The 24,975-nt window shown below is 39.4% G+C and overlaps 1 protein-coding gene across 1 annotated transcript in view; it reads right to left on the bottom strand.

Moving 5' to 3' along the window:
• BEGAIN (brain enriched guanylate kinase associated) overlaps window positions 1–24,975 on the bottom strand; it is a gene marked incomplete at its 3' end in the record, with an annotated part of 147,568 nt that overhangs the window by 44,048 nt on the left and 78,545 nt on the right. Inside the window, exons 4-5 of the mRNA XM_084207193.1 lie at window positions 15,395–15,556; window positions 9,159–9,225 (exon numbers count right to left, since the gene is read on the bottom strand). Coding sequence (XP_084063319.1) covers window positions 9,159–9,225; window positions 15,395–15,556 — 229 coding nt within the window. The remainder of the gene's footprint in view (window positions 1–9,158; window positions 9,226–15,394; window positions 15,557–24,975) is intronic.

Below are 24,975 nucleotides of genomic sequence, written 5' to 3'. Positions count from 1 at the left end.
AGAAATGTTTTGCAATAATTAAGAAGTTTATGGAGGTAGCAAGACTTAAAATACAACTAGAAAGGAACCAGTTGTAAGAAAATCCAGCAAATTTCTATAGCAGATAGTGAAATCCTTACACCACATGACCAGAAAGCCACTTTAGACAATTGCTCTCAAATGCTGTTATGGAGAATGAAGATATCAGAGGGCAGACAGAGAAAACAAAGCCAAGATATGCCTAAGAGATCAAAGAAGAGAGGAATGAGACAATGCTTTACTGGACCCTTCATTGTGCTTGTGTATACATTGTCAACTGTTTCCAAGAGCCTAGAAAGGGTATTCCAAGACTATAGGATAAAAACAATTATTTCAGTGAGTGGGAAAAATCAGTTAGAGCTGGGGATGGATTTCAAGAAGACACGCCAAAGGAAAGACAAAGCAATAAAGGTATTTTTCAGGAAAGAAATGTATCTGACCCCTGAAATTCTTATAATCCACTTTGCCTCTTTACTAAAAGAGTTAGAAGAGGAGGAGGATAGAGTTTAGGCATGCAGAGGTTTACTTATTGAACAGCTATTCCTGATTGCTGGAGACCTTTTGATAGGATAAAATGACAGCAACATAATTCATAGTGTGATCTTCAAGCTTGCCATTTTCTTCTTTTTATGATCGATCAGAGGAATTGAATAAATGGATGTGCTGCAAATGTATCTTCTGTGCCCAAACCATTTTATAAGATCTATTCTAAAAAGCAGTGATATGGAAATAAGCAGAATCTTATTCTCTGATCAATGAGGTGTTACCTCAAGTCTGAATTATTGACCTGATCTAATTTGTCCATCAGAGTTAAATTACAGAATTTATCCTTTGCAGTTAGCAACACTTGTTTCTGATTTTTCTGATTAAATATCATCCACAGCAGAATCTGATTTCTGTCCTTGATTTCCCAATACTATAACTTTGTTAAAGATAACATCATGGGGCTGTAGTGTTTTGTCTGAGGACTCTGATCTCATGCTCTATGGCATTTCACTTCAAGAATGATTTGCTCTTAATGTCATATTCAACCTTGTATTAGCAAAGGTCTTATAAAAGATTTGTTTCCTTGACTACCCCATGAAATGCAATTCCATAGCTGTAAAAGGAAAAAGAAACTTTGGTGTTTAATTAATAACGTATCACAGCAAGAACTCTGTTTAGCAAAGTGCTGTCAAGGTTCTGCTTGTGAAGTAAAAACATGCTTTTCCTTCTGTGCAAGTGATTTGTAAAAGAAATGCAGGATGATTACTTTTCTTCCTGGTACAACAAGTACTAGTGTTGATCTTTAATGTTTCTTCATGGGGCAGCCTGCAGTGGCTGAGCAGGGTATGTCACTTCACCCAGCACTCCAGCTTAGCACTGCAGGGTTTGGTCCTGATGGGGAATAATGCCAACCTTCATGGCATACAGGGTGTAAAAGGACATCAGGATAAAATCTGTTTACAGCCTCCTGCTAAAGGTCTTCTTGTCACAGTGTCATCTTGAAATATTCCTGGGGTTTTCAGTTCAGAGCATGTCCTGTGTCTAACATGAGCTCAGGGTAAAAGCACCTGTCACCTCTCATTCAGCCTTTTTTGAATGCAAATCCCAGCAGCAAATTTAAATTATAAACAGGGATACTTTATCTAAATTCAATAAATACAAACAAACCTGGCCCTAGGCTGGAGAAGGGTCCTGCCATTCCTGGCCTGGGTTCTGCTTAGATGTGCTCTTTGACACAAATATGGATGACCAGAGTATCACTACACAGGCTGATTGCTCCTCTAAGCAGGAGCTGGTTGCTCATCTTTTTCAAGTGCTCAGGAATTTGCTCCAGGCATTAGATATCTTTTGTGACAAAAAGTTTTTTCCCAGTTTAGAACCGTTTTGTTTTGCCGATTTAGGACCAGTTCTTTGGGAAACCAGCAGTGCTGAGGATCTGTTGTTTATAAATGAACGTAATCAGTTCATCACCTAACCCCAATGACAGCAGGACAAACTTGTGGGAAGCCAGAGGGCAGTTTTACTTGCCATCAACCTCCTTGGTCTCGTACAGCATTGCAATTGTGCTTGGAAAAGGTGTCTTTCCTATCATCTCCTTTGAAGCCTCTCCAGCAGCTAGTCAGCTCCACAGCCCGTGCTTTCTACTGGCACTATAGATGAAGCTGACAAAATGTGCTTTTAGTATTTCCTTGTACCTCTCATCTGACACATTTCACATCAGTGGTATGCCTTGCCTGGATAGAGTCCTTCCTGGTAATAAAATTCTAAATAAATTATAGCTGGAGGGAATAGAGATGATGTTGACTGATACTAATTCCCTGAAGTCAATGTAATAGTATCTTCTGAGACTATGTTAGTGACAGGAGGTTGAGAGAAGAAATGTTTGTTTCTTCAGAGAAAAAGAAAAAGAAAGAAGTACAGGATTAAATATTATGCCTCTAGTGAGCAAAGCACATTATGCTGGAGTACATGCCACCTGTGATAATAAAGAAAAGGTCTTATGATGTTGATGATCCTTTATATCTTTAGTACTGTTCTGTGAGCACAAAGTATGCAACCAGAAAAAGAAAATGTACTAATTCATCTTTCTCCATTCCTCTCTTGATTTTCACCTCACTAAAGTCATTGTCTTATCTTGATTGATTCTGTAATCTCTCACTTACAGACTAAAGGAAATAGTTTTGGATAGCAATACTATTTCCAAAAAATAATTTTTTTGTACTTAGAAGAGAAATAATATGTTATGAAACAGGTGATCTATAGTGACCTGGCCTAAATACACTGAATGATGCTTCTTTCTTTCTTTCTTTCTTTCTTTCTTTCTTTCTTTCTTTCTTTCTTTCTTTCTTTCTTTCTTTCTTTCTTTCTTTCTTTCTTTCTTTCTTTCTTTCTTTCTTTCTTTCTTTCTTTCTTTCTTTCTTTCTTTCTTTCTTTCTTTCTTTCTTTCTTTCTTTCTTTCTTTCTTTCTTTCTTTCTTTCTTTCTTTCTTTCTTTCTTTCTTTCTTTCTTTCTTTCTTTCTTTCTTTCTTTCTTTTCTTTCTTTTCCTTCCTTCCTTCCTTCCTTCCTTCCTTCCTTCCTTCCTTCCTTCCTTCCTTCCTTCCTTCCTTCCTTCCTTCCTTCCTTCCTTCCTTCCTTCCTTCCTTCCTTCCTTCCTTCCTTCCTTCCTTCCTTCCTTCCTTCCTTCCTTCCTTCCTTCCTTCCTTCCTTCCTTCCTTCCTTCCTTCCTTCCTTCCTTCCTTCCTTCCTTCCTTCCTTCCTTCCTTCCTTCCTTCCTTCCTTCCTTCCTTCCTTCCTTCCTTCCTTCCTTCCTTCCTTCCTTCCTTCCTTCCTTCCTTCCTTCCTTCCTTCCTTCCTTCCTTCCTTCCTTCCTTCCTTCCTTCCTTCCTTCCTTCCTTCCTTCCTTCCTTCCTTCCTTCCTTCCTTCCTTCCTTCCTTCCTTCCTTCCTTCCTTCCTTCCTTCCTTCCTTCCTTCCTCCTTTCCTTCTTCCTTTCCTTCCTTTCCTTCCTTTCTTCCCTTTTTCTTTCTTTTCTCTCTCTCTCTCTCCCTCCTTCATTCTCTCTGATAAACCCTGTCTTTGCCATTTTCAATTTATCTGCAGTGGGAGAGAAGCAGCTGGAATTGTAAATTGGATCTAAGAAAATCTAGGAAGTTCTTTGATATTTTTCTTTAGGCAGTTGATTTGGTTAGAGAAAACTTAAAAGTTATCAATAAATTTGCTTCCTGATGACCTTGGCCAAAACATGTCACTCTTCTATGCCTTGTTTTTTCACATTCACAGGTGACACCAGCTTTTGTGAAGGACTTTGAGATTTGAAATACCTGCTACAGAACAACTTTCTAGGCTTATTCTTGTTCTTGCTTTCCCTGCCATTGTAGTAAATTGGCAGAAAACCACAAAGGACCAAGGCACTTACAAGAAATAGACAGGTCAGAAACACCCACATCCCATACATATTTCTGTTTTTTCATCTTTGGAAAACAACAGATTTTTCTGTTCCCACCTAATCAATATGGTATCCCAAGTGGTTGTCCTGAGAGACAAACCATGGAGATCAGGATGAAGAAAATGATTGAAAACCTCACGTATCAGAAATGCATACCAGTGGCCGAGAGATAAGACCCATGTTAAGAAGGAGTTTTGCCATCATGCAACAGGGACAGTGTTGGAAGTGAGAAGTTCCCATTGTCACTTTACAGCTTCCTGAGGTTGCTCATAGCTGTGGAAGATGTCCTGCTGAGAGGGAGAGATGGAGCAGAACAGTCACTGCCTTTTGGAAAAATGGAAGTTTCCAGGACAGTCTCTCAAGATGCCATATTAATGTAGAGCAATTTGGGAATGGCTGGGCTGCCTTAGGAGTCTCTTGGGAAGAGAACTGGGCATCACCAACCCTGTAACAATGGAGCAACAATGGGAAGTGAATCTCTGTTCAGGGAGAGTGAAAGGACTGAGGATGTCTGAAAGGCTTCATGCTCATGCTCATGTTCCCCAATTACCCAGGAGAATTCATTTATTTGACTGCAAAACTCATGAACCTACTCAGTCAGAGCTCGTGTAGTTCCTGCAGGTGTTAATGTGTGTAGGTCCTATTGCCTATTTGGCAATATTTTTAACTTGGAACATGAGTGTGAAAAGAGTAGTGAGAAATTGACATCTTTAGCACAAAGTGCCAGTAAGCATAAAGCCATGTAGCCTTAAGTCCTCCTAGAAATGCATTTGTTCAACTGCTATTTTTATAAATTACTTGTTTCTGTGCCATTTACGGTCATTTCCTTCCACAGAAATATTATTTTGCAGTTTAGTCCACAAAGCACAAACCTTCTCTGGCTCTGCCTTAACTAACCAACCAGTATAAATTTCTCTTGAAATTCACAGCTGTCTTCACTGAATGTGACTAAATGAGCCTGCCAGGTTGAGCTGACTCTAAACTTTCTTGTCTTTGGGATGCAAATCCTTTTAAGTATATTTAGGCCATCTCTATTTGATTTTCATGGGACATGGGGGAGGGAGAGAAACGTCTTCTTCCATAAAGGAAAGAAAATGAAAAAGATGGGCTTGAAATCACCCAAAGTCACTATGAAAGTCATCATGTTTCATTCAAGAACCCAAGGATGCTGGGCTTCTGTTTTCCTTATGTTTGTGTGAGAAAAAGGATTTCTCTCCATTGTATTCATCTTACACTTCTGATTTAAACCATATTGGGGTTGTGACTGGTAGGTAACACGAGAGGCTTATGTGCATTCTTGTGACTGGTTCAAATTCCAAAGCCAAACAGCTGGTACTTAAATGTTTTTAATGCCTGACTGAAATTTTTCATCAAATTCCTCACCACTTCCCATATTCTTTACCTTCCTGGCCTGGATAACCAGCAATCTGCTTCTTTTAAAAGAACATTTCCCTGACACAAGGTCTCAGAGCACCATTTAAACTGCCTAGCTCATATTTAATTCATATTTGGATTTCCCCAACTGGAGGTGCTTAAATAAATATTATGGCCAGCAAACTGGGGAACCCCAGATATTCAAGAGCTTGATAAATAACTCATAATAATATAGAACATAAAGTATTTGCTGTAACTCTTAGTCCTCCTCCAACTCATAGGCAGAGGCAGAAATGGGATAAAAACCAGTGCAATGCTCAGAAGGTGCAGAATTTCAGACATGATCATCCTTAACACAAATCTCTCTTTACTACTTGTTTATATAATAATTTCTTCCAACTTTATGGCAGTTTCACTCCCAGCCTGCCTTAATGTAGATGAAAAATCAGACTTTGGTGTGTAATATTCTGAAAGTTCTACGGTAAAATTAAGCTGTAAATTTTGCACATATTTTATTGCAAAAATGTAAGAGTTTTCATCTTGACAGATCATAAAATGTATAATTCACTGTGTGCAGAGGGCTGGCGCTGGCTTTGCAGAGGTGGGAACCAGAGCTGATACCATCCAGCAGTCTGTCTGTCAAATGTTGTAAAAAAGGCATATTTTAGGGTGTTTCTGGATAATAAGGTCTCCTGAGCTCTTTGCAGCTGGATTCCTGTGATCATGTTTTCAAGAACATTCCAAATGCAGATGGGGGAGGAGAAATGGGTGCAATTTTCATTAGCACTAGGGTTTATTAAGGAGCTATTATTAGGCACCAGTTCTTCTCAAAAGAGGATACCATTAAAAATCTGGCTTATGGCATTAAAGGTAAAACCACAGAACTAACTGGAACCAAAAGCCTTAAAACTTCAAAAGCTTTTTAAAATACATTGCTTAACTCTAGAGAGGATCATATGGAGAATACAGCTAGATTGAGCTCATATAAAGGATTTTTTTGTGGTTGGGATGACTTACATAATCTACTTGTAATTGCTGTTTGTGAGGACCGTGGCAGAGCAGGCTCCAAAAACTCAAACAAGTGTAAAGGAAAGTGAAGATTATTGATGACAACTGGAATTAAATATCATAAAAATTTATTTGATTGAACAGTGCTGCGATGGAATTGCAGTACAAAATGTGAAGACTCTGCTTTTCCCACATCCTAATGGAAAAAAGTTATTAAGATTAATTATTTAGACAGACAGCCTGTATTTCCACTCCTTAACCAGTTCTTACAAGACTAGAGAAATCTTCTCCAGTTGAAGACACTTACTGTAGTAAGAGCAGGAGTTTTATGAGGCATTACAGGAGAATTTTAACTCTGTACCACATTCCTCTACTGTTCCATGTGTTTAGTCTTGCCCAGTTTAATACAGCAAGCTCTCCCCTGATTTCAGGATTGCATTTTTTAGCACTTAGCCAAGTCAGACACCATGGTTCATATTTTATATTTATACTTCAAGTTCTGATGTGACAGAGGTTTCAATTGGATACCATTTGCTGTGATCAGAAGTATGCTTTCAAATATTTTTAAATTTTTTATAGATTTGCACCCAAAAGGAAGAAGAGCCTAGAAGAAAAGTAAGTGCTGCATCAGCTGCTTTTCTGCAACTGCTGATGAATTAATGATTATTGTTTTACGTCTCTTATACCAATGGCAGGCATGAAAGGCTTTAACATTCAGGAAACCAAAAATGCTAAAAAAGGGAGGTCACATGGAGTCCTAGATGAGTTGTAATGAGCAGGGACCAGCCACTGGGAGAGGGGGAATTGTGAGTCACCTGTTAGGGCAGGGAGTAACCCACCTCCTGGGAGCATCCCATGTAATCTGCAGGCAAGGGGAGCAAGGGACTCTGCCTGGGGATCTTTCTTTTCCTACTTGTTGAATTTGAGCCCACCAAACAGTACAAAATGTGTGGGTGTGGGTGTGTGTGTATTCACGTGTGTATACAGAGGGATAGGGTAGGGGGGAGAGGGAGAAAGTAAGCACATATAGATATCTGGATTTGGTTTATATATTTGGATGTGTATAAGGGTAGAGAAATCAAAAGTGTTTGATTTTAGAATGACAAACAAAATAAGAAATACACACAGCTGTTCCTCCTAAGCAGGAAAGGGGGAGAAAGGTATCCAAGAGCTCAGTCCACCATAAGCTGCTGATCAACCAGACCAGCTGTTGTTTCATTTAACTGTCTCTGAAGTATTGAGGGCTCTCGGAGTGCCCTGAAAATCAAAAGGTTTGACTTATCTAAATCAGATATGGTACTTTCTTCCTCGTCTTTTTCCTTTTAATGGAGTTTCTATTTGACATTTGTTTTGGTTTGTTTTGTGTCTTCAGTTTCAATATTTCAGAAAGCAAAGCAGTCTGGAGTTAAGTGGTGTACAGAGCCTGATTGATCTTCTTCGAGCCTCTAAAGCTATCTTCAATGACTGTCATATTAGTGGGATAAAGAAAGGCACAGTGCTCCACAGGACTGGTTTTCAGTTTTTCTGTGCTGTGCTCTGAAATAATTTCTCAAGGATTTAACTGGATGCTGAAACAGCAGTTTAAAAATTCTTTGCTTTGATCTGAAATACCTGATAAAAACACATGGATTTTCTGGAGTCTTTCTTTGGGTGTTTCTATTATTTTTATTTCATTTACCAACCTGAATGACTCTATTTATCTTTTGTGGTGCATAGGTAATAAATGTTGGGCTACAGCTGAACACAAAATACTGAAGTGATTTGGGCTAAAAGAAAAAGCAGCAAAGGAGGAGTGGAGAAAAAAAAAGCAATAACCTGAGAGCAAATGTTATTTATGCTTTTACAATGTTTAAAAATATATTTATGAACAAATTTCAGCTACAGCCCAGCTATAATTTTGCCCTGTTGTTAGCCAGTTGCAAAAGCTCAGTCCTCTATTCATTGTTAGCTATTGAAATAGGATTCTGAGATAACAACAATGGCATTTTCAAAAATTTGTTTATTAGTAAAGGCTGGTGCCTCTCCTGTGTGCTATAGTCTGTGCTTACTCAAAATCCACAATAAATTGTTCCCCCCAATCCAAGCTGCTCATCCATGAAATTGCTACCTGAGATCTTTGGAAGTTCAAAACTGTCATTCTTTCCTCTCTAAACATTCTACTCACAGTCCTTTGTAGTTTTACCCCTTACAGTGAGCACAATGTCCCAACACCATCAGCAGTGACCAGGGCCCCAATGGCTTTGTCATTTATTTTCAAGCTATTTTGAAGCAGTGGTGCTGTGTCTTGCAATCTGGAGGCCACAAAGGCTGCAGTATTTTCCTCACTTGGTTATTAATTGGCCTGTGACAGTGACATTGACATTGTGGTGGCAGACACATGCAGATTGGAAATTAATATACTGAGCTTGATAGTTACAAAGGAATTTAAAAGTCAGGCCATCCAAACTCTATTAAATCACTTAATAAAAGCTGAGTGGAGGTATCTAAGAAGCATGAGAAAACCTTGGATTACCTTAATTAAATTTGATACTTAATGACAACATAAATATTTAAATCCCATGAAGTTATTAACTAAATTAACCAAAATTATTTTAAAGGTACAATTTACTCAGCTAGATCATCAGTCTAGGAAATTTCTATATAAATTGGTGTAGCTATGTCATTGTACACAGCTTGAGCTCTTCATCATGATATCTTTTCTCAGCATAACTGCTTTTAGACCTTGAGGGTGTTTTTCTGACAGCTACATACATGTTTTTCCAATGACTTAAGTACCACAAAACCACATTTAATATATTAAAATAAAAAAGCACTTATGATAACTTACCATTCTGTAAAGTTTATCCTCCAGATCCTGATTAATTCTTTGTAAGGCTAGGTAATTGTTTTGTATCCTAAAACAAAGATGATATCATGTAACTGAATGCATTGCTTTTCATGTTGTTTTCTTTACCTGTATTTTCACATCAGTACAAAACCTTGGCTTGCACTACTTGAATTCTATTTGCTTATCACTCCTGTTACCAGTCAGTGGTTGCCTTTGAAATGCAATTACCACCTGCTTCCTAAGCAAACTTCCAAACTTGTCATATTTTCTTACTATATTTAGCAGCACATTCCAGCAGGAAGTGAAGATATGTTGGTCGTTCTGCACTTGTGTGCAGCCACAAGTTACAGCCTAGGAACTTGCACAAGGTAATTACAGTTTTACATCAGGCTCAAGAATAGTATGCAAGAGGGGAAGCTTGAGATCTAGGCTGAGGCAGCACAGAAAAGATTTATTGTGAAATTGCACCAGAATCCTAATGACTGTAGCAACATGTGGGCATCAACATGTGACTTGGAACAGAATATTTCTTCTTTCAACAAAAGTTCAAGAAGTTGCCTATTTTTTGCAGGAAGTATATTTAGATAGATTAACTGAGAAAAGATGGGTATATATTTTTATCAGCACTTAGGGATTGAATGAACTCACAAAATGAGGCTTCCCTACTTATTCCAGAGCAACACACCAAAGAAAAGTTTCAGCCTGCACCTCTTTAGGTTACTTAGATGGTAGCCTTGGTGTTGTAATGAACAAGCTGCACAGCCTGTGGGAAAACCATTGGAATTAGCTATAGCTTTATCTCCACAGTAGCTCTAGTTTTATCTCCACAGAACCTGAGGAGGATAGCTCCTTGTTCATTAGTGCCCATCACCTCAGCAGGATGTATAACAAATGTAAAGCAGATGAAAGCTATGGCTGAATAAATCTATATGGCTGTACTGATCAATAGATCAAAGTATTTTTTTCAGCAGTGAGGAGATTTTAGGAAATGTACAAGTGTTTTCACTGTAAGAGTGAACTCAGATGTAATCCACATTTATACAGCTAAACACACTTCCTTCTGAGAAGTCTGGATCTGGGTGTAGTTTCTGTGATTATCAGGATGGGACTGGGATTAAAGTCTCTTTGTTTATCATTTGGTTAGGAGTGACTGCTGAAACTGGAATGATCTGTTTTCCAAACATGCCATAGCTGCAAATCAAAAGGTCCAGCCCACCCCTTCTTGGCAATGTGATGCTTATCTTGGCTTCTGTTGCCATGGAGATTTCCTTTCCAGTTAAATGATAAGAATTCTCCATTCAGGGCAGACCAGTGTCTTGCAGTGCCCCTCTTAAGGGATGCAGAGCTCTGGCTGGGCCTCCCAGCACTGCAGTAAGACCTGCTGACAGACCTGAGAGGGGATGTCTGTGCCAAGGACATCTGCTCTGTGGATATAAACAATGACATCCCCATGGGAGAGCCTCCTCAGGGTACCAAGGGTCAGCCCACAACCAGGGCAGCCATTCCAATATGCACTGGGACAAGTCTCCACGTTGCCTATCTTTTACAGATCTGCTGAGCAGAGACTTCCTTCCTGTGAGGAGTATCTGTGGTAAATAATGCTTGCTAAGGTGGTGACCCAAATGGGCTGAAAATCTCTGAGGCTTGTACTGTGTGACTTGGTCAATACTCACCAATTCTCCTAGTGCTATTGTGCTTGTGTCCAGGTGACCTAAAGGATTGACTGAAGTTTACAATTGCCTGCATTGTCCATGCTCCTCACAGCATTTGCCACTAAGCCTCTCTATAGACATTGATTTGTGCAGCTCTAGGTTTACTTGGGATTTTCCTAGCTGTCAACACAGCGGAGACAAATTTCAGGGTACTCTGCACCCATCTTTTCATGCTACAGAAGAAAGCAGAGATGATCTTGATACAAGGAGGATTAAAATGGCTTTGCCTGCAGCTACTCAGCAAAAATATTTTGTTTTGCTGGTAAGGATGCATGCCATGATGCAGGAAGAAAGGATTTAGTAAAACAGTGCCTTCTGGCTGAGCCTAGAAGTGCCCCAGCATCTTGTCTGTCATGGTTTATAGTTTTTGTCTAGTAAAGCAAAAGAAAACAGGCTAAACTTGCTTTGCACCTAAGCAGTTTGTGGTTCAAGTGGAGGTGGTGTAAAAACTGATTTAAACATTAGCATCTGCAATGCCCTAAAAGTTTGCACGGGTTCAAAAGCACTTGCATAACTTCCTGAAAGTAAAGGGAGGAAAAAATTTGGTTCAGGGTTTTTCTAGCCCAGGTGCCCTTGCACCACAGGGTGTTCTGCAGTGGTTACTGATGTGCACAGCTCAAGGGAGAGCCTGAAGGTTCCCTTTCCATAACTTGGAGACCATGAATAAAACCAGAAGCAATTGCTGCTTGGAGAGCAGCCTTATCATGGTAACAATGGGTTTGTTCCTCAGCTTCTGTTTTCATTTTTTCTCTTGATATGGATGATTGAAATGTTAATTATCATTAATTATTTTTCAATGACAACACTTCCACACCATAGATGGTGGTAGAGGGTTTTGCAGGAGTTCATCACAGTCTGCTTCCCGCTTTGTAGCTTATTTTGCCTGTTGTATGTTTAGGTGAAAGTAGCCCATAAGCTCCAACTCTCTAACACATTCATTTTGGACTGAGAAGATGACCACCTCCCAGTACAATCAAATCAAATCTAAAAAAAATCCACAGTAAGTAGGAAGCTGAGCTTCAAAAAGTGTTTCTATTGAGAACAGTATGCAAAAGGAGTCAGAATAAGCACAAACACATACACATGTACACAAGCACATACACATGCACCTATGTCTATAAACCCCAAACTGGAAATTCACTGTGCCAAAAGAAGTGTCAGCAAATGTGAGAGAGAAATGGACCCAGAAATACATGGAAGAAAGTGCTTAAGGGATTAAAGAGGAACAGAGTCAGATCAATCTTTAAGCAAAACTGTAAGATAAAGGGGAGGGGAAATAAAAAGTAGGAAAAATTATTCAAATTTGGAAATGATCTGATGAGCAAACAGTAACTTAACCTTGTTTGCAGAAAAAATACACCCAGGCAGCCTGAACATTGTGAAGTATGAAATATTTTAACCTTGTAAATCTGGTTTTGGAAATAAAATGAAGGGTAGGCTTCACTATGCTGCAAAACTGCCGTGAGGATAAAGTCATGTGAATTGATAACCCACTACCAGGTCTTGATGTCTTTTTGTGTCGTTCATGTCCTTAGGAGATACTCATGTGTGACTTCAGGTGCATGTATGTGCATCCATTAAACAAAGATTTAGATTCTTGACCAAATAAGGGCCTCATGAAAAATATTCTGACCACGTTGAACACGTCTAGGTCTGTGCTCCAGCCCAGCAGACCTCACACTCCTCCCTAAGCCTGCAGATCACCACTGAAGAGGGAGTCTGCAAAAGCCTCTATTTCTCTGCTTCCACTCAATCTCAAGCCCTCTTAAGGCCAATAAATACATCTAAAGTAAAACTTAGTCTTGGGCTGACTTTCTTTAAAGAAGAGAATTTCTTGTAGAGTGTAGTTAGCTTTGAAAAGTGACTCTTGAAAGAGTAGCTCCTTGTGCTAAAATTTTTTTCTCTGTTATCACAAGTTATACCAACTTTCTTATGAAAACAATCGTTTTGCTTCCAGGATTTCTGTTCAGAACACCCCTTCATTCCGTGAAATGTCTTGCTTTTTGTGAAATAATTATATGTGTGGGCTTATCTCAGTGCTAAACACACGCTTTTATGAGTTTACTTCTCATGTCTTAAAATAACTCCACTTTCTGTTAAGAGATAGAATGGGGACCTCATCAAGTTGTTACTCAGGGCAAGGCCTCAAGGAAGAAACCCAAAGTGAACTTTGGAGTCCAGATGTGGTTCCAAGTTTGGATTTTGAAATTTTTTAGATTTTAACTTATAAAAGCTGTGCTGACCATATCAGATAAGGGACCACTGCAAGGAATGTGAAATCCCCTCTCTTTTCAGTCACTTTTCCAATCCAAACCTATGCTTTACAGTTGTAATTTTCAAATCTAGTTAGCACAGTTCTCCCACTGAGAATAAAAGAAAGAGGCCATCTCTGAATGTTTGTAGAGAGGTTGGAAACTTGACCATTGAGCCACACAAGTGACCTCTTCTCTTGAGTAAAATTGGGGAAGCCTAGCAACAGCACAGGCAATTCTGGATAAATTAAGACAAAGACTTTCAGAAAGGTTTACAAAAGGGTAGTCATTCAGCCTCTTGGAAGAAAATTGCACTTTACAGAAAAGGAAATTTAATAACAGAAATGTTCTCCAGTGTACAAGTGGGATCTTGTTTCACAGGGCCTATTCATCTATGGGGGGGATGAATTTCTCTCCCTGTGCAGTGAATAAAGGAAGAGACACATAATTGAAACTTATTCTACTTCTTTGTTTTTCTCACATTTATTTTCCTCTGTGACATGTTGCTGACAAGCTTTTGGATGACAGGTTTTTTTCAGACATTATCCTTCTCCAGGCTGACAAATCTAGATGTTCAACTTGCAGGATGCCTTGCTATTCTCAATAGAAACATTTTTAAAGCTCACCTCGTAAAATATTTTTGGCTTCCATTATGATATGTCTTCAGGGGAGTAATCACCTGCCTGAAACATAATTTTTAATATAAGTTTTCTTCATAATATGGTATACAATGTTCCATCAGAATATTGGAAAGTCAGTTCTGCTAATGCAGTATTCTGGTGTGAGTGGTAGACCTGGCTGTGAGCCCCTGGCCTGAGTTCCAAAGGGGGCTTAACTCCTTGGTGCCCAGTGCAGTTGACAAGAGGCTTTCTACTGACCAGGAAGCCCATCTGTTTTAACAGCAGTGGGGTGGACAGCCCCTCTGATGCTTTATGGCAGCTGCCCAAATTGATGCCTCAAGAGAAAAGAGCACCAGTGTTCCCTGTCCTGGAATGTATTGAAGCAAAACTACATCAAGAATGAAGTTCCTTTCAGTGGCTCTGCTCTAAGTGAAAAAATATGAAAAATATTCTTGACAAGAAAACTATGATGAACCCCCAGACTGCTCTTGATAGATGTGTGTAGATTTCAAAGTCACCATGATATCTGCATACTTTAGTCTCATTTTGAGAAGCATCCCTACTTAGAGAAGCCTTTAAGTTGTAAGACCACACTAGGCTGTTTCCTAATTTGAGATCTCACAGACTCATTCTGTTTAGAATTTGCATAAAATGGTTTGGTTGACTCAGTTTATTGGTGGTTTGTGTCATTGTTTTGGTTTGGCTTTTGCCATCCACAAAGAATGAAAAATATTTCTTTGGGTATTGCCCTGGAATGATTTATTCTGAATTTCATTTTGAGTCATCCAATTAATTAATCAAATAGTTCCATTAAGATATCAGTTTAAGAAAGGCTCACAAGACATGCAAATACATTCCTGTGTAAGTGAATAATTCTGGTTTCAGAAGTTTTGAGAACAAATACAAAAGTGGATATTAAAAATCATGATAAATTTTAGGCTAAGTCTACAGACTGTTTTAATCAGTGCCAGGAGTGTCAGGAGCACAAGCTTAACGTAATTTATCACTAACATTAACTAGGTTCCAAATTTGAAACAGCACTGTACCACAGCTACAACAGTTTTAAATAATAGCTTTTCAGCATCATTCCATTCTGCTTGAGACTAAAAAGGAAATAATTTGCTTTACTATAATGCAAAATGCCTGAATGCTGTTTCAATTGTACATAGTCTCAGCTCTGAGTGATGGAGAGCCAAATTCTATTCTCTGGTATCAGCACAATGAGGTCTAAACAAAGAAAATTTGCAAAGTCATGAAATAAAAGATTTATCTATATAGAGAGTATAAATGATATATGTATATATATGTAGTGGGTTTATAACTTTTGTATGTGTAATGCCATATGGCACTACCCCACATGTATGTTTATGCATAAATAATGACATATTTGCACATATCTAGGTGCATTTCTATTTGCATATTTGCTTTTAGTACAGAGACATATTACATATCACATGTAAATACCTATGTGGCATGCAATATATATTCAGGCAAAGGAAATCTATATATTAAATACAAAACACAATGTGTAATCAATAAATAATAAATCATTCATGTTTGCAGCTGTGCTCGCTTTTACTTACATACATCTTTAATACAGTCACTCTTAAAATTCCAGTAATTCTGTTTATTTCAAGAAGTTCATTACTAACCTTCTCAGTTTTTCAGTGACTTTTTCAAGTTCCTCCTGAGCACGTCTCAATTCTATTTCAAGATACTGACGCGTAGAGTCAAACTCTGTTTCAAGCATTTCCAGCTTATGGGTAGTGTACGAGAGGCGCTTTCGTAATTCCCCCTTCTGTTCTTGCAAAGTACTAGAAAAACAAAGACCACAGCTGTAGAATTTAGCTGTTCTCAAAAAGCTTTGCATGATCCACTCTTTGACCAGTTCCCTAGAGCATGGCTTGGCCTCAAGCCAGAAAAGTGTGCCTCATTTGTTTACTGCACTTTGAAGATCTGATTCAGACAGCTGACTGTCTTCCATCTGTCCTTTCTGATGCATTTATTGCTACTATCTCATTAACCAGAATTGAATACGTTGTGAAGGAATCTTCATTAAAAGACAAAGCACAGTTTAGAGTTTGGTTTCACACAGGACCTTCTATTTAGAATTAACTTACCATACTTTGACTGAAGCAGCAGGTCTCTATAGAGCAGCAACAATAAAGTATGCAAAAATATTTCCTTGCCTAAAATCCAAATTAAAATTCTGTGGAGGAAGAAATTTTTGTCTTATTTGATGCCTTTTTTGAGACCTTATTTTCCAGCATTTCATCTGGAAAATGGTAATTAATAATATCACAATTTTAAGGCTGTAGATCTTTCCCTTTTCCCCCACTTATTTGGGAGCCAAGGCTTTTCAGAATCAGATGTAATCCCTAATTCTTCACAGTCCTTTCAGCACTTATGCCCTGATTGTAAACTATCTTCAGCTACAGTCTCACACAAAACAAAGCAGGAGACTCAGGAGAGCCACACAGCATATGCCTTCTTGTCTGCACAATGGAGTTTTTGTATCTTTGGCTATTTAGCCTGCAAGCTCTTCAGTCTTCCAGCATGTTTGCCAGTTGAACAGCAGGATGGGATTCCTGCCAGAGCTGGATCTCTGGAGATGACTGGAACTTGGTTCATACACTGCAACCTCATTGTGGAGCTGATCTCTTGTCTCCAAGAGAGCTCTCTCTTGGTCCCAAAGTGGGACCTTTGAGGCACTCTGGAACTGGGGTCTGCCAGCACCTAGACACAAAGTGCTACCATGGCATGCATTGTGAATTGCCTTGCTTTTTTTTTTTTTCTTTTTTAATCACATGGTAAAAATAGTTCTTCATAAATGAAAGGCAAATCTCGATTCCCTTTGATGTCAAGCGAGTGCTGCCATCAGCTGCAGTAGAATAATGTTTTGGGTCTTTAATTAGACAAGAGAGTTGGGAACAACATGTCAGTCTTCAAGGAACACTTATCTGAGCTGTCTACAGCGTGACTGGCTGCTCCTCTACAAGCTGTGATAGGAGCTCAGTAAGTTAATGCAAAAGCCTTACAATTGCTGCTTGCTTGATCCATGCAGCTTTGAGCATGGAAACAGCCCAATGTTTTGCCAACACGGCGCTCTATTTCAGTTGCACATATTGCGTGGTTGCAGTTATACTTAGATTACCACTTGTGGTTATATCCTCTTAAAATAATATACTCTAATTCAGACATTTAATGCAGCTCCACTTAATATAACTAATTTTTGTATTTCACTTGGTGAATTAAACTCTGAAGTTTCCTAGGGAGCTGAGAACCCATGCTGCTTATTCCTACAGGTCCTCATTGACAATGTTACCCCATCATACCACCTTTCACTCGTTCTGCTTCTGGCCTGTTCCTGCTACTCCTCTGCTCATCTTGGGGAACAGGAGTGGTCAGTTTTCCTTCCTGTAGCCTGGAAACTCAGATTTTCTTCTGTAAAGTGGCAGTTAAAACTGTTGTCAAAAGCGTTTAGACTTAAAATAAATATGATCTCAAGTCTCCTGTTGGTCTAAGAATCTCACTGCTAGGATTTGTATGAAAAACAGACTGCAGGTCCTCCAGCTATGATTTTGGATAAAAATGCCCAGGCTGAGGCTGCTGGACAAGTGCAGTTAATGCACGTTAAACCAGACCTGGGAAGGTTAGAGCATCTTGCTGCACTGGGAAGATTTGGACATAGGGAGGGCAACCTATGTGAGGAAGGGGAGCTATTGATGTACAAATACAATGGCAATGCCAGGAATGTTTAAGTTAGTAATAGCTGGAGACTGCTTAGTAAAAGAGTAAAAAGGGGAAAGTTATCACCTCAAATAACTTTTTTTTCTGCTTCCTCACGTAGGTACTTCTTGCTTTGAATCTCAGTTGAGAGAAGATTAATCAGGAGCAAAACTCCTGACACCTTAAATGAAGTTGCTTCTGCATAGACCTGTGTGCCTAGACCTGTCTAAATGGGGAAATTTGGGGCTAAAAATCTGAGTTCTGTGTAAAGCTTGATCCTGAAGTGTAAGGCAGTGCTGGTCTGGAAGGCCAAAATGGTTTTTTTTCGATTCAAATCTGGACAGTTTGGTAGATTTTGGCAGGCTGAACCTTATGCTAGAAGGATAAGCTTCCAACTCACTTTCTCCCTTGAAGTTCTTTGAAGTATTTGAATGCTTGAATTCTTTGCTTTCAAAATGAGATTATTCAATCCATTAAAATCAATACTATTCTAGTAAGGTCTATATACATGGACTCTTCCACATGATGTTTTGGGTGGCAAACCACAGGTGTAACTTTGTTCAAAAAAAGAAAAAAACTCCACTGACTACAGCATAACTCAGGCAGCTTCAAAGATGAAAGTTATTCTCAACCAGCAAAACATAATTCTGAAAAGATCCACTCATCTCCACCCATGCTGGAAAGATGGGGTGACATTTTTAAACTCTCCCAAACCTAGGAAAATGCCTCCTCACCGTGTATTTTGAGTCATCTGATGCATGTTAAAACAGCTGGTTGTTTTTAAGAAGATATATAATTACTTTTAGATAGGAAATAGTTCCTGATTTATGATGGGATTATTTAAGAAAAAATAGTAGATGCATAACAGTGAGCCCTTATTAAACTCCAAGTTATTAGATGGAAAGACAAGAATTTTAGAAGGAAAGAATTATGTTCTGACATGAATATGCTGAGTGGCAAAAACCCCATAGTCACTTTTATGGAAAAAGAAAAAAGAAAGAGAGAAAAGACCCCAGCTGGGAAAGTGTTAAACCATCTGCTTTAATATCCATCTTGAGTCAAGCAAGTTCTGGAAAGATAGCTAACTTTAAGCAATGGCACAATGAAACTTACGCTTGTGAATGGCACAATAGGGAAATTTTCCCAAATCTTAGAGTGTAACCACTGAATGGGTACTAATAGCTGTAGCACTGAGAGCAGATTTTCCAGGATTCCCAAGATAGCTTTGATTTCTGCATGATTTGATACATTACCAGTTTGAGTAAACCCTGTTGTTTTCTCTTGATTTTGGTTCTGTATGAACAAGCGTCTAAGAAGCAAAGGCAAAGCAATGAGTGAAACAGCAGAAAGAATTAGAGGATGTAATCTATCCAATCCTGCATCTCTAATAACAGGATGAGAGTTTCAATTTTTGTTTTGTACTAATCTAAGGTGCTTCATGAGATTTTTCTTTGTTTGTTTTGGTTTTTTTTCCCATATCTCATGAAACAGGTGTTCTTTTTTTGGAAACGTTCCCCTTACCATTATCTACCAGCGTTATCACATAATGACATGCTGGGATTCTCATTCCTTATGCTGTGTTGCGTTTTTTGTTCTAGAAATCTGAGGTTTTCATGAGGAGGGCTTAATTTTGTTCTGTACCATTGTAAATTTGATAGTGATAATTTCATCAGAGTTGAAAAGGGGGAAAAGATAAAAAGTCAAAACATGGATTCACAAAGCCAACAATTTAGCATTTTTCCCTTTTCTTCAATCCAACCAACCAACTCCATAAATTAGCTGCATTTTGTTTCTGCTTTTCACATATCAGTTAATTAGAAAAGTTCATTGCACAATTTTTTAATGCTACTAAATCACTATATTTTGAATAATAATTTATGTCCATGGGGATAGTTGATCCCCATGGTTCTTTAGTTTTATATATATGTAAAACTAGGAAAATAATTAAATGGAAAAAAGTACAGCCAGGAGAAAGGACAGGACTTATTTGCAAATAAAAAGTATTCTGGTAGTGCTATGTTTTAGCAATCTGATAATGCTATGTCTCAGAAAACACAAATCCTATATTCCATGGTCTTCCTGAAACTCTGACAGCTTCAAGGAGTATGGAATTACAGGGCAGGCTCAAAGGTCCTGTAGATTATTCCATCTTTAGCATAAGGGGTTGCCTATTTCTTTTCATGGTCTCTAATATTCTGCTCCTGTGACAATGAGTGGTCTGCAAGTTATTACCCACTTTGCTTCATTAAAATATTTCTTTAATAACAAGGACAGTAAACACAATATTAAATATCTAGACTGCTGAAAGAAAACCCCTCAAGGGAAGCTACTTTCAAGGTTAATAAAAACAGGTCTTTCAACTTTCCAAAGTATTATTTTCACTGATTAGCTCTGTTTATATTCATAAAAAGTATAAAGTAGATGAAACATGTATTTGCACAGAAATTCATGCTCACAAACATTATCTCAGCCTGCAGGTGCTGGTCAGGGTTAAGCTGTAGTGCTGGCTGGAGAAGCTCCAGGTGAACACAATCCCACTGGGTTTCAGACAAAGCTGAGATGCCACATGAAAAGGGTCTATTCTCAGGAAGGTGTGCTGGCAAACCAGCAGGTTTTCATTGTACCTCTCTGATCTTCTGCCAGCTCCTCTGCCTGGCAGATGGGCTGATGACAAAGGAGTGCTGGCGTGCAAAGCTGGGGGTGCTCAGTTGCCCAGAGGCCAGATGATTTCTAGAGCCTTCTGCCTTCAGGTGGCCCATAAAGAGGGTGCTCCCTGAACCTTTACTCCATAAGGGTTGATGTCTATGGGTCTGCCCCATCAGTGCAGCATTCCAGCAGCCCCACATCTCCACCTCACTGGTCAAACTGCTTCAGCAGCCCTTTCCATTCTGCCTGCCACTCCAGGGCTCTGGCTTTAGACAGTTCTGCAATGCTGCTTAAAACCAGAGCAAACCCTTTTTTTCTGAACTAGGGAAATTCTCTCTGAATGGACTGATTACATTCCTTCACACTGCTCCTGAAGTGAGTGAAAAAAAAAATTGATTAATGGTTTTAGGAGGGAAATTAGCAGTGAAAAGAATGCGAAACAAAGGCAAGATAGATGCCCGTGCCATATATACTGAAAAACACCCATAGCAAAGTTCTGATTTCTGGCTAGTGAAACAGTCATTTTAATGCAGCTGTGAAATCCTAAGTAGAAGAACTTGCACTTTGTGGGTAAAAAGCCTGTCTTGGAAGAAAGAATGTGTAAGAAGGAACTAACCTGGACTGGGTTTTGGATCTCTGAGTTTTGAACATGACTTTGACAAAATCTACACCACTCAAGAGAGTTAAGGCAAGACTGAGCTTGCCTACTGCTGGTCAGTTCTGGCTCCTGCTCTTAGTCAAGAGCAGGCACCACCAGGATGAAATTAATCTGACCTATTTCAGAAGCCTACTTTTAGATGAGCTGACGCAAATCTGGAAGTCTCCATTTCCGTTACTTACAAAGGGAATCGAGTCAAGTGTCTCAGACGCAGACAATCACATCTCATCAGATAACTCCCCCTCTTCCTGACTCAGTTCTGTGTGTATGACATGAGGTAACAGTATTTCCGTTCTTGTTTGCTTAGATGGCGTGGGGGCCCACAAAAATGAACCACTAAATGCTTCTGAATTGTTTATCAGATCTGCTTCATGTCTGTGATGTGTCACATTCTAAAAAAGCACTTCATCGGATCCGGAGCTTGGGAGCACGGGGGAAAATTTAAAAAATGCATTCTGAACAGAATTTCAGAAATAATGTTTTCTTCTTTTACCCTGTGGGGATTTGACTAGGGAAAGGTCAATAACAGTCAACCCTATGAGGTGTTTTCTGTGAAAGAGTATAAAGACCAGGAGAGGGTCTCTGGGAAAGGCCAAGGGAGGACCTGTGCACCCAGTCATGCCATGCCAGCTTGGGCCACTGATGACACACATGGCAGGCAGCCAGAGGGTTGGAGGCAGCTTTGTGACCTTGGAAGTTTTGTGACCTTGGAAACTTTGTGACCTTGGAAGCCCTTTCCCAACGCTGTGAGTCTGCTGTGGATCTCTGCAAAGAGAGGGGCTGTGTGGCTCAAGGAAAGCAGCCATCCTGCTGGTTTTGTTTCTGATTTTTGGATGCAGCTGATCATCACAGAGTAGAATATCATCAGCCAGGCAAGAGGCAAGGCTCTGGGAGACACCTTCCTGACCTGTAGCTCACACCCCAGGGAGCAGCAAGGAACAGAGGGGATGCTCACAGCTGGCAGAGATGCCAGCAGGTCCTCAGTGCTACTGGGTTACTACTCAGTGCAGCTGGACTGCATTGACAGCTTGATTTTGAGACTTCCCAGGAATTTTGGCTCCAGCAGCTCTTGATGATCCATGTCTGATAGTCTGGATTACCCAGGATTTTTCATTCCAGCCCATCTTTGCTGGACATGACTCTGGAATGGGTCTGCATGTTGCCCAAAGTAGACATGCAGCAAGAAAGGCACCCAAACCCCAGCTTAGGAGGAATAGCTTTGAGATGACAGCTGTGACATTGAATCTGACCCCTCAACAGCATTTTTTTCAAGTTGTAGTTGTTGGGAAATGAAGTCAAAGCATTTTACAAGTGTTTTCTAGATTAATGAAAGATTTTTAATGAAGCAGTAATTGGATTTCTATGTTAATCAAGTTTTGATTATGTGTTACATGCTCAGGGTCACTGTTTCAAAAGGTTAATGCCAAAACTATCTTTCTTGTCTGCAGTTTTTGTGTCTTACCTTGCTCTTGCCTGATCTGATTAGGAGGGGGATGGGATCAAATTACAAAGTCAAGATCCAGAGTCTGAGAATCCAACTATGACTTGAAATTATAAATTTTATTGGGGAAAAAGATTACATGCTGCAGCTCGGACTCAGAGTCAAGCTGCACTCTTTATTCAGAAGCTTTATTTGTACTTAAAGAAATTTGCTTATGCAAATGTGTATCCAAGTACTGCATTAGGCATTTTCCTGTAAACTCAGGCTCACACAGACTTTGTTCAGTTTACCTATTTTTAAAAAAAAAAATTACCAAGGTCTGTCAGGATTTTTTCATTATAACACATCCTCCAAATTTCTCCATTACTTTTGAAGAAATTACTTATATTTGAAACTTTGGAGTATGAAGAGTTTGCCTGTCAAATTGCATGCAGATCTCTCTTTCCTGTAGATATATATACAAACATTTAGAAAGATAGCTTTTGAAGGAGTTTTTTTTTTGCAAGTATTAAATCATTTGAATTGTCTTTGCAGTACTTGCTTTCAAAATAAACAACCTGAAGCTGGGTTTCGATTATGAGAAGGAAGGCCTGTACATATGTTTTGGAACAATTGTGTGGGTGATCCAAATCTGGAGCTCAGATAGTTTCCAAATGACTGATGGACTCATAAAACAAGTAACAGAGTCCTTTTCTTAGGTCCCAGGCATTCTGGCAGAATTTAAACCAGAGAAGAGGGACCCTTTATCAGAAAAATTACAGAGAGTCGTTTGGAAAGGAGGTGGGGAAAGGAAGAGATGTTTAGCAGTTGAAGTGCCAAGTGCTGTGGGGTTGATCCTCAGCATGAAATCCTATTTGAGGCACCTGTAGAGTTCATACAGCTGCTTTAAAACAGATACATCACTGGATATTGGGAGGTAACTTTTCTTTACTTTGGACATGAGTACCTCGCTCTTTGATAATTCACACAATTAAAAATTCAGACCTGACAAGATATATCACTTGGTTAAATGTGTCTAAACTGTACTGGCCTTATTCATAAGAGGTAGAAAAGAGTGATCTGTCTTTAAAATGAAACTGCATTATGCTTTGCTTATAATGATCTGACAGTCCTCCACTGCAGAAGGGTGACCTCAGTAACAAATATCAGAAGATCACAGACACATCAATCCAACAAGAGCATTCAGTATGAACTGTAATATCAGGTGATTAAGATACAAAAATTCAGTTATGTGTTGACATGCAAAAAACCCTTAGAGGACCATCTGTCAGCACTGAGTTGTCTTCAGTGAATGCCATTATAGTCAGTGAAACGTGACAAGATTTTAAAATGTACTCATAATAAAGACATACAAGTTTTCCTTTATTTAAAGGTGCTATCCATAACCTAAGGCTCTGAATGGGTTGAATAGAAATACCACAAATAAAATTGCAGCTTTCAGATATAGCCACTAAAGGTGTTTTGATTATTTTAAATGAAGTTTCTTTAGCAGACATTTTTGATTCCCCCAGTGTACTGAAAAATACCAAGGGCAAATGAGAATCCAGACCTGTGACCAAGGAGTGTGTTCATGTGCAGGGCACTAAGCAAGGGTACAGAGCAGCCCTGGAGAAGGAAGAATGTGGACTTACACACCAGGATGTGCACTGTCACTGCTTGGTGCAGGGGCTGAGCAGAGGCTGGAGGGCTGAGCCAGCTCTCTGAGGACTGATTTAATACTTCTGCTAACTTGATTTGGAACTGGAATCTTTCAAATTTGCTTCTGTCTCCCATTAATGAGATGACCATTTTTGCTTATGAGACACTTCTGAGGTTGAATACCTGAGTATGTGAGAAATGAATGCAGAGCACAGCAAAACAGCAGGAGTCTTGTGCCCAAATTCAAAGGTGACTAAAGCAGAGGGAAAGAGTGGAAGCAGCAGAAGTTAGTTGTTATTATGATCTTTGCCTTCTTCCAAGCTGCCTCCTAGTGCCTCTGTTAGGCTCTCCTTGAAGTGGAAACTAATTGTTTTCAGGTCTGGCAGGTAAACCTTTAGTAGCTTAAATGCAAACCTTTAGTGGCTTAAATGCGAACTTTAGTTGCAGTGGCTTAAATGCAAACCTTTAGGCTCAGGAAGTGATCCTACAAAAGTTTGAATGAGAACTGTGTCTGTTCAATTTGTTTCTCTGTATTGTAGAAAATGAAGAGATGGAGAGCTGGAAAATATGGGTCCAAGAGAAGAAAACCAGCATGGGATTCCAAAAGGAATACGTGGTTTCTGGCTAATTCTCTAGAGGTAGGAAGGACATGTTTATTTTCTTACCATAATGAAGGACTCTGTTCATGTTCATGCCCTGCTTCATATTCTCTGCATTGTTCAAATGTTGCCTAGTGCTTGGAGCACATCTGAAATGAACCAGCTGGTTAAACTGGGAGAGAAGGAAGGAAACTTCTGGTGTGGCAAACTTCAGACAGCGTTAGTGCAAGAGAGCAGAATTAGGATGACCCTGACCCTTCCTAGGGATTAAGGGATCTTCACTGCTTTCTGTCCAGACTCTGCTGTTCCCATGAGCCTGGAAGAAGGTTCACCCCTGTAAGAGCTGCTATTTCCTGGCTTCCCAGAGGCTGATAAGTTTGCATGAAATGTTTGGGTAGCAGAAATCGTGAGTTGCACTGTAAAGTAGCCGGGTTCAAAAGGGTAACAAAACCAGCAGCACAGGCTGACTGCAACAAATATGATGTAACACAGGCCACTGGAGGGGGGGAGTTACCTCAGACA

The sequence above is a fragment of the Fringilla coelebs genome (assembly GCF_963513975.1).
Source record: "Fringilla coelebs genome assembly, chromosome: 6".
Classification (NCBI taxonomy): Eukaryota; Metazoa; Chordata; class Aves; order Passeriformes; family Fringillidae; genus Fringilla; species Fringilla coelebs.
Note: the sequence above shows the minus strand (reverse complement) of the source record. Positions and strands in the feature narration are given on the sequence as shown.